Source organism: Aethina tumida, chromosome 3 (assembly GCF_024364675.1).
Source record: "Aethina tumida isolate Nest 87 chromosome 3, icAetTumi1.1, whole genome shotgun sequence".
In the NCBI taxonomy this organism is placed as follows: Eukaryota; Metazoa; Arthropoda; class Insecta; order Coleoptera; family Nitidulidae; genus Aethina; species Aethina tumida.
Genome location: NC_065437.1, coordinates 25789070 through 25798808, shown reverse-complemented (window position 1 = coordinate 25798808; position 9739 = coordinate 25789070). Strand labels below are relative to the sequence as shown.

General features: G+C 28.9%; 2 protein-coding genes across 2 annotated transcripts; one reads left to right on the top strand and one right to left on the bottom strand.

Moving 5' to 3' along the window:
* Positions 1-76: 76 nt before the first annotated feature.
* On the bottom strand, positions 77-2046 carry LOC109594410 (histone acetyltransferase type B catalytic subunit). Its single transcript, XM_020009630.2, has 7 exons — positions 1792-2046; positions 1658-1733; positions 1343-1602; positions 1118-1292; positions 851-1068; positions 531-796; positions 77-284 (listed from the first exon to the last, which is right to left on the bottom strand). The coding sequence occupies exons 1-7, from the start codon at positions 1898-1900 to the stop codon at positions 138-140; spliced, it is 1251 nt and encodes a 416-aa protein (XP_019865189.1). The 5' UTR covers positions 1901-2046; the 3' UTR covers positions 77-137.
* A 291-nt stretch (positions 2047-2337) lies between these two features.
* LOC109594450 (uncharacterized) lies at positions 2338-7053 on the top strand. The gene is made up of 4 exons (XM_020009669.2): positions 2338-2419; positions 2505-2839; positions 3037-5386; positions 5462-7053. The coding sequence occupies exons 2-4, from the start codon at positions 2555-2557 to the stop codon at positions 6922-6924; spliced, it is 4098 nt and encodes a 1365-aa protein (XP_019865228.2). The 5' UTR covers positions 2338-2419; positions 2505-2554; the 3' UTR covers positions 6925-7053.
* Positions 7054-9739: the final 2686 nt, after the last annotated feature.

Here is a 9739-nt window from a genome sequence, read left to right as displayed (position 1 = left end):
GTTTACTATTTTAAAACCATTGTCCTAATAATTCGGAAGTGGGGAGTATTTGGTTGTTAAAAATAAAATTTCCATGTATGTGACATAACATGTGGTATTTATAATACTTTTATTTAAAAAAATCAATAATAACAATATTACATGTGTGCAACCAAATACTTAACACTTGGGCTAATATCTTCCAAGTAATTGTTATACTCAGAATCAACCAAACTTTTTGTGTCTGTTGGTTCTGGAGTAAATCCTGGTATTTGACAAAATCTTTTTCCGGCTCTGGCTTCTCTCTAAAAAGTTTCTCAATATTACACAGAATATATGTTATGAAATTAATATATAAATATGGTTTATACAATTTAAATAACTTATTGATTCAAATGTGAAACATTAAGAATATTTTAAGTGATCTGTCAACTCCCATCTTTTACAAAATTATAATTAATGATTTTATATTAAAAAAACTAAATATAATTTATGCTTATTTCACTTTTTTATATTCTGTCTGTTGGACTGTATTAAAAAGAAGTACTTACTTCAATCTCATTGGTAATACGATTCTTTATAGTTTCCACAAATGCATTATATTTCAATGGTCCACATTTCTTTGCTTTATAACAACCTAAAACGTCAAATATCCTCTGACACTGTCTTTTACACAGTTTGTTTTTCCTCATGTATTCATTGAATTTTTTCTGATTCTGAATTTCTGTTTCAAATTTATGACTATCTAAATTTTTATAAATATATTGACAATCTACAATGTCCCTAATTTTTTGAAAAGTAGCTGTAGGTTCTTCAACTAAAAATATAAAATTTGTAAAAAAAGAATATTTCAGGTTTTAATTTAAAACACCTGTTATATCAACAACTTCTGGTTGTTCTCTTAAATAGTTTATTACATTTTCATACAACTTAGTGCCAAGTCCTCTTCTTTGATGTGTGGGCAAAATGAAAAATTGACTAATACGAGGTCTGATTTTGTCTGGATACGCATAAAATTTATATATTGTACAAAATCCAACTGGAGATATCATAATTTGTTTAGTTTTGGGATGTTCAAATTCTTCATAACTAAAAAAATACAAATGGACAAATTGAAAGATACATGAAGACAACTTACATATAAAATATCATCCATCGTTCATCTCCCAAATCAATAAAGTTGGCAGCATCAATGAACCAAATAATTAATGTTTGGAATCTTTTATGAAATTCAATAAATTGATCATCTTTAACATCAACCAGTGAAATTTTGTATTTTGGATGAATATCTTTTTCATTTGGAAATGAAGCCACTAAAAATTTTATTTATTATTGTAACCTAAGTCAGTTCAATGAGATCTACCTTCATTTTTATCTGTAAATTCATGTAGAATTTTTCCATAGATCTTATCATGAGTTTCATGCTCCATGGCTTTTAAAAATGAAACTTTGTCGGTGACATATGCTTCAGGTAGCCATTCATCCAAAGTACTTGTAATATCATCTGCTTCCAATTTGCTATTTTCTATCTTTCCTGAACACTGCACATCAAGGTAACACTTAACAGAGTTGTGGAGATAATACAAATTAATTTCTAATGATTTGTACCCAAAAATAGATTCACTAAAAACAAACACAAATTTATATTTCAATAAAATTTTAATTATTTAATACATACTTTTCACCAAATACTTGATGTGCCATTTCAGGCTTAAACTGACCGATTTTTGTATTGAATCCATCTTCATCATATACTGAAACATTAACAAAAGAATTATTGACCAGTATTAGAAAATTAAAACCTAAACCTACAAAATTTTAATGTAATGACACTCTGTGCCTCTTTTTTATAAATAGCTAATTCCCTTTCATCCTTATTCTCAATTAAACTGCTTCCAGTAGGTTGAGATGAATTATCCATTTTCAAAAATATTAAATGTCACAGCAGTATTGTAATTATTTATCAATTATCGGTTTATGTATGTATCTCCACAGGTGTTTTAACACTAAAATTAGTTTTTTTTTTTAATTTATTATAAGAAAGAAAACCCGCGTAGAAAGAAGTGTCAAAAAACAACATTCAAGGAGGCAACTTACCGAACGTAAAAATCCCCCGTTCTCTTAAGGCAATTTTAGCGTCATCGAGTCAAGATTTATGCAATAAATGAAGTTTAAATCACATTTTTTAACTAAATTTGTAAACATGTGTTATACTTATGAAACGAATCGATATTTTATAATATATTTGTTAGTTGCTCTGGTCGCTCCAAATAACGTTTTGTTTAAACAAGTGAATCTTGTAAACAGACCTTAATCAGCTTTAGGAATGTTTTACTTGTGGTTGTTACAATTGTTAACGGTTTTCCGTTTAAAATTTAGACAGTGTTTTGTTATTTAAAAAAGTGAACAAGAGGTATCAATCTTAAAGAATACATTTATGGTGTGTATTATTGACTTTTGTGTTACTGTCAAGTGTCTCTTTATACGTTATCTCTGTGATGTTAATTATTTTGGAAACTTTTTAGAAAATGAGCCTGGAATAAAAACTTAAAAAGTTTAACCAAAACATTACAAAATGTCTAAAACTAACATTAAGACAATTTGTAATAATATTAGTGAAGGAAAAATATTAGAAGCAATTGCATTAATCAAGGAGGCAAATGTCCCATTTGATACTAATCAGGCTATTCAGATTATCTTATATTGTGTTACAAAATGTGGATCATTGAAGCCAGAAGAAAATTTGGGCAAAGAAATAGAGGAACTATTAAAAATTATAATACCTTACATAAAAGAGCCAAATGGTGACCAGACTGATAAATATTATCAATTAATTTTTCATTTTATGAAGAAAAATATGGTAAGTAAAAAGCCCTAGAACTAATTTTTGTAATTTATTAGATTGTAGATTCTTTTTTTAATACATAATAGTTGTGATACTTTTTCTCAAATTTTCACTAGCAAGGAAAATAATAATTTCTAATAGATTTTACTTTATATCTATAAAATTATAATATATTTTGAGAAACAATTAATTATCATCCATTTTAATTTCAGAAAGATAAACAAATGCTTCTTGATATGAAAGAGTTTGTGACACCACACTTTAAGCCTTCTGTTATGTCTTCAAACCAAAAAAAAGCAATTAGAAATATAGTAGTCTTATATTATCAAACTCTGGCAGAAGTAATTAAATTAAAGGATGCTGGGTTAGCCCTGAAATTAACAAAAACCATTATATCAATAGATAGCACATTTATACCAGATGTGGAATGGTTAGATGATGCAATAAATTGTGCCAATTACTTGTGGAGTATGCAAAATGTAGATATTATGCAAGATTTTTATCTTTTTTCAATTGGGTTATTGAGTAGAAAAGAGCCTGATGTAGATTGCTGCCAAAAGTTCTTAAAATTTTTATCAATACAATTCAAGTTAGGTTCGACATTGAAACTATTTAAAAAACTTGAAATTCTCTTAAAGGATATAAGTCAATTGTTAGAAGAACTGCACATTACTAAGTACGTTCAATTAAATCATATTTTCCAATTTATTGTGGCCTTTTATCCAGAAACTAAGAAATCAAATGAAGAACTTAAAAGTTTTACAACTTCCATAAACAAATTATGCAACTTTAGTCCAGCATTTGATATACTATATACACATACAGAAGTTGTAATGAGATATTACTTGTCTGCTGAAGATAAATGGATCAAAATAAACCTAAATGATCAGCTGGTATTGCTGGAGCGAATTTTTGAAATTGCAAATATAACTAAGAATCCAAAATGCAATTGTGGATGTAAAACAAATTTATATTATTTCAATTTATTTTTATATTTGTATATGAACTTTGCCTTCATAACATTAAAAAAATCAGAGATTGTTACTGATGATTATTTAGTTCAAATTTCTCAAACTTTGATGCAAGTAAAAAATATTAATTATAGAACTGCTGGTAGTAAATGTGAAAAAATGAAAACTTTTTGGTCTAATAATTTACGACGCTTATCTTATAAATTAGCTATGATATTTTACCAAAAATATCAAAAATACTCTTATAAACTTGTGCAACTTTTTTTCCACACTTATCAACAATTTGAAAAATTTAACACTCAGGATGGAGATTTGGAACATTTGTTTTTAGCACTTATCCATTTGTCTATGAACAAAAAGGAGCCAAAAAAGTGTATGTACCTAGCAGCATTGTATGCTTATGCATATCAAAAATACAATGATAACACAACATCTTTTTGGATTAGGGCAAAAATTGAACTAAAAGGTGATGAGGAGGTTCAAAAAATGACCTACAAAGATGCTTTGGAGTTGTGCACTCAGTATCCAGAATTTAAGCTACCAATTGAACGCACAAATGAAGTAGAAACTAAAGCTTTAGAAATTGAGTTGCAGTCTTACAGTGAAAAGTGGAGCAGCAAAATTCCCATGATGCATACTGTCAAAGAATTATGCAACATAGCTGATATAAAATCGTTAATTTTAATAATCTTAAAAGTTTATGGAAACTGTGATAAAATGATTCACATGAATATGCCTGTTATATTCCATGAAATAATGAAGAAGTATAAAGTTCATTTAAGCGAACAGCATGAATTAAACAACTGGCATTTAGCTCATTTCAATTTCGTCTACTACTCGTATTGCTTTAAACAACAAATAATGAAGAATATGGAGGATATGGAACAAACAAAAGTTGTGCAAGACGTATTGGATAAACAAACTAAAGTAATAACACACCCAGATGATAAATGTGATCTTGTTTCAGTCTATGACTCCTTAAAACTTGATAAATACAACAAGATGATAAAACATCTTAATGAATCTTTAATGCTAATAACAGCTAGTATTCATAATCCAGTCGATTATCCCGACGCATATAAACTTTTAATTGGACTTGGATATGAATATCTTATGCATAAGCTCATTTCAAAAAGTGTTCAGGCCTTTAATTGTGGATTAATAATATCTGAAAAGTCTGAAAATAAAAAAAATATTATACAATGCACAGGTTACTTGCTTGAAAATGCAGATGAATTCAATGATACAATTAAAAAATTAATGAACAGGGCTGATGAACTTTGTATTGAATTAGAAAATAGTAGTGACATTGAAACCAAAAAAATCATCATAACTTATTACTTGTGTAAAGTTAAGTGTCTCATTTACCACAATCATATTGTGGCATATCAGGTTTTGGAAAAGGCACAAGATATGTTTAGTTCTATCACTAATGATCAAATGAAAATTTTAAATGTGCAGTTGTTAATGATGCAGTATAGATTTAATACGTTTCCAAGCGACATGATTCAAGAAGAATGTGAGAAGAATCCACTAGTATTAATACACTCAGCAGTTAATCTTGTGACTGATCACAGTTTTGTTGAACAAGGTAAGTTTCTTACATTATATTAATTTTATATAAAAAAATTTAAATTTTATTTTAATTTTTATATATTAATTTCAGGAAATTCTTATGCACAATCAGTGAGACTGGATGTTTATGAAGAAATTGTGAAGTTCTATACTTACCTCTGCTTGCCAAGGGAGGTCCGTTGTTATGGCAAATTCCCTTTAAGTTTGACCCAAAAATTAGTTTTGCCTTTGAGGAATTTGGCATTTCTATATTATTTGACCTTAATTGACATAGAGACTCTGAAATTTGATGATTGTCAAGTAAAATTGAACGGTATATCGGATATTTTGGGTTTGACATGCATTCAACGAGCCGCTCCTGAAGTTAAAAAGACTGAAAGTTTAGCTAATGCAAATCCTGATGGTGTTCCTCAGCTGGTCAATTGTATGAGGGAAATGGTGTTGGATGTACCACAACGTAGGGAACGCAGTCAGTCACCAACATTGAAGTTTGAGGAATTCAAAATGCCTTCTTTTCTCCTACACGAGGTCTCTTGTCGATGCTTTTTTTGTTCCACTTGCGAATACCAAAGATTTATTCTCATGAAGTGCAGACTTGATGCTTACTTTTATATATATTATTCAAATTTTACTCAAACTGAGAGCTACATTAATGGTGGATTTGAAGTGTATGAAACATTGAAAAAAACCTTTCTAAAGAGTTCCAATATGTTGGGTCAAGCATACAAAGATTTGTTACCAACATTCGATGATGTTTTTCTCGAAACTTACTGTGAAATGTTGCATGATTATAGTTTATTTTTGCAAATAATGAAAAGAGAAAACGAAGCGTTAAATGTTAATCACATATTGTTGGATAACAATCTGATCCTTAATAAAACAAAATATACTTTTCTATTTAATAAAGCTTTAGTACAAAGAGTAAGACTGCTTTACAAACCGAATGAAACGGTAAAAGATAATGTATCAGAGCAAGCTTCAAGTATAGAGGACTCACTAACGCCAGAAAGCAAGATAAATGAGAGGAGTGCTCCAAAACTTCAGGCGAAAAAGAAGGTTTCTAGAGTTATTAATCCAACTAAATTGAATCTTTCGGAAGAAGAATCACCCGTGGAGGAAAAGAAATTAACTATAATAGACGATACTGTTATCAACTATAAGAAATTAACAAGGCAAACGAACCAGACCGGAAAACCCACAGTTGTAGTATACAAAGCAAAAGAAGATAAATTAGAACCTAGAAAATCAACAAATACTGGTGCAGTAAAGAAACAACCTATTGGGCAAACTAATTTGTTGAACAGACCTAGAAATTTGAAAGGTGGGGAAAAACAAAAGGAAAATGATATTAAAGAGACAGATCCAGTTTTTGCGAACAGAACGAAATTATTAACCAACAAACTGAGAAACACAAGAAGAACAGTGGATAATAAAGAAAACGTTACAGTGGAGCCAGAAATTGCCAGAATTAAAGAATCCACCGTTGTCAAAGATCCTAAAATACCACTTGATAAAGAAATTGATCTTCGAAGATCAACCCGATTGAAGAAATAGTTGAAGTAGTTGTAATTAGATATAATTTTATGATTGCAGTCAATAGTAATTATTTTGTTACAATAGTTATATGTACTGAGTATTTGTAAATTGTAATTTATTTTTAATAAATATGTCGTTAATGGTTTATATTTGTTTGTATTATTTATCAAAGTTTAAGAAGTTTAAGAAAGAGGTTAATATTCAAATGGTAAATATTTCAATTAAAAAACTAAATATAACAATTGCTCTCGTTCAAAATAGGTTAAAAAAATAAAATTTGAAAAAAAAAAAATCAGAACTCTATTAACTTAAAATTAGTTCGATTCATAACAACCTTATATTGATAATCATAAACCGAGGTATACATAAATAGGGTTGTATTAGATCCTATATTAAGCACTGCTTTATTATATCGATCATACTAGATAGCCGATATGAATTATATATTTTTTGAAGCAATTATAAATATTGGAAGATTGAGGGGATTACAGGATTGTAAGTGGGAATGACGATGAGTAATAATTAGTTGTTATCTGAAAATTATTGAGGGGCATCTAACATTTCCATTATTTGACCTTAATTGATATAGAGACTAGAGAGGTAATTTGATGATTGTCATTAAAATTGAACGGTATATCGGATATTTTGGGTTTGGCATGCATTCAACGGACCTTTCCTGTAGTTGAAAAGACTGAAAATTTTGTTACTTCAAGTTCTAATGGTGTACTTCAAATCATCAATTATATGAAGTAAATGGTGTTTGATGTATCTCAGCAAAGAGAGCGCAGTCATTCAACAACACTGAAGTTCGAAGAATAAAAAACGCCTTCTTTTTTCCTAGATGAGATATCTTGTCGTTGCTTTTTCTGTTCCACTTGCGATTACCAAAGATTTATTCTTATGAAGTGTAGATTTGATGTTTACTTTTATGTATTATTCATATTTGGCCTAAGCTGAAAGCTACATTAATGATGGGTTTGAAATGTATGTAACATTGAAAAAACTTTTTTAAAGAGTTCCTAAATGTTGGATCAAACATACGAAGATTTGTTACCAACATTCGATGACGTTTTTCTCGAAACTTACTGTGTTAAATGTTAATGAAATCCTCTTGGATGAAAAGTAAGTTTCTAGAGTTATTAATCCAACTAAAATGTATATTTCGGAGGAAGGATCTCCCGTGGGGGAAAACCTACAGTAGTATACAAAGCAGAAAAAGATAAATTAGAACCTAGAAAACCAACATATACTGGTAAATAAATAACATATTGGGCAAACTAATTTGTTGAACAGGCCTAGAAATTTGAAAGGTGAGAAAAACAAAAGGAAAATGATATTAGAAATAGATTCAATAGATCATTGCGAACAGAACGAAATTATTAAGTAACAAACTGGAAACACACAAGAAGAACGAAGGATAATAAAGAAAACGTTACAGTAGAGCCAGAAATTGCCAGAATTAAAGAATGCACCATTATCCATTATTAAAATGCCACTTGGTAGTAAAGAAATTGATCTACGAAGATTTACCCTGTTTGTAAATCGTAATTTATTTTTAATAAATCTGTCGTTAATGGTTTATATTTGTTTGTATTATTTAACAAAGTTTAAGAAGTTTAAGAAAGAAGTTACTATTCAAATGGATAAAGATTCTAATTAAAAAATTGAATATAACAATTGTTCTTCTCCAATAATTAAAAACTCTAAAAAGTATTTAAAACTCATTAACTTGAAATAGTTCAGTGTAACAATGTTGTTGATAATCATAAACCGGTAGGGTTATATTGGATTCGATATTAAGCACTGCTTTATTATATCTATTATTTAGATAAACGATATGAATTATATTTTTGTGAAACGATTCTATAAAATAAAAAAATATTAGAAGATTGTGGGGATTACCTGATTGTAAATGAGGATGAGGATGTGCAATCTAAAAATTAGCACGAAAAGTAAGGTGTTATTTTGATTTGTATTAAAAATTTTATTTCACCCCTGAAGATGTTGTAATTTTTTACCCTAGTTGATTTAGTTACCCGAAAATTTGATGATAAGAAAATTTGAACGTTATATCGGATAGTTTACGTCTACTGTTCAATCACATGAGATCTCTTTTCGATGCTTTTTCTGTTCCAGTTGAGAATACCAAAAGTTTATTCTAATGAAGTTCAAGCTTGACGGTTAAATATATTATTCAAAATTTGGTCAACCTGAGAGCTAAATTAGATTTGAGTTTTATGAAAAATTGAAAACTCAGTATATGGGGTGTTTTACAACTTTTTCAGTAAATTGTCATATAAAAATTTAGTAATTGAATATCTGTTTAATTGGAATGAAGTAAACAATTCACCAAAAGATTGACAAAAAATAACAGATGTTGTTTTTCATACTGATAATAGAAAATCAATAAAATTTTATCATTTTCATCAATTGTTTTACGTTGAAAGGAAAACTGCACAAAAGACGTGATTAGATGGGGTCGATTAAACTCTCAACGGGTTTTGAGTACCCAAAAATTAAATGGAATAATTTTTATGCCGATATACTCATAAATAGGGTTGTACTGCATCGGATATTAAGACTTGCTTCACCATATCGATCTTATTAAATATCCACATGAAAAATATTTTTTCAACAATGGTGTGAATATGAAACACAAGTTTATAGGTAAAATCATAGAAAATTAATAGAGTTAAAGTCAAAGAGTCTAAAGTACAAGAAGTTGGTGGGGATTGCAGGGTTATTGTTGGACAATTGTTAGTTGGTATTCAAAAACAGCTCGAAGAACAGAGCCTTTCTGACTTTGTATTTGGTATTGGAATTCATTCGTAGC

Coding starts and splice junctions, on each gene's coding strand:
- LOC109594410 (XM_020009630.2), bottom strand. CDS start 1,900: ATGGATAATTCATCTCAACCTACTGGAAGCAGTTTAATTGAGAATAAG. Junction 1,293..1,342: donor ATTTACAGATAAAAATGAAG/GTAGATCTCATT, acceptor TAAAATTTTTAG/TGGCTTCATTTCCAAATGAA. Junction 797..850: donor AGAAGTTGTTGATATAACAG/GTGTTTTAAATT, acceptor TTATATTTTTAG/TTGAAGAACCTACAGCTACT.
- LOC109594450 (XM_020009669.2), top strand. CDS start 2,555: ATGTCTAAAACTAACATTAAGACAATTTGTAATAATATTAGTGAAGGA. Junction 2,840..3,036: donor ATTTTATGAAGAAAAATATG/GTAAGTAAAAAG, acceptor TTTTAATTTCAG/AAAGATAAACAAATGCTTCT. Junction 5,387..5,461: donor TCACAGTTTTGTTGAACAAG/GTAAGTTTCTTA, acceptor TATTAATTTCAG/GAAATTCTTATGCACAATCA.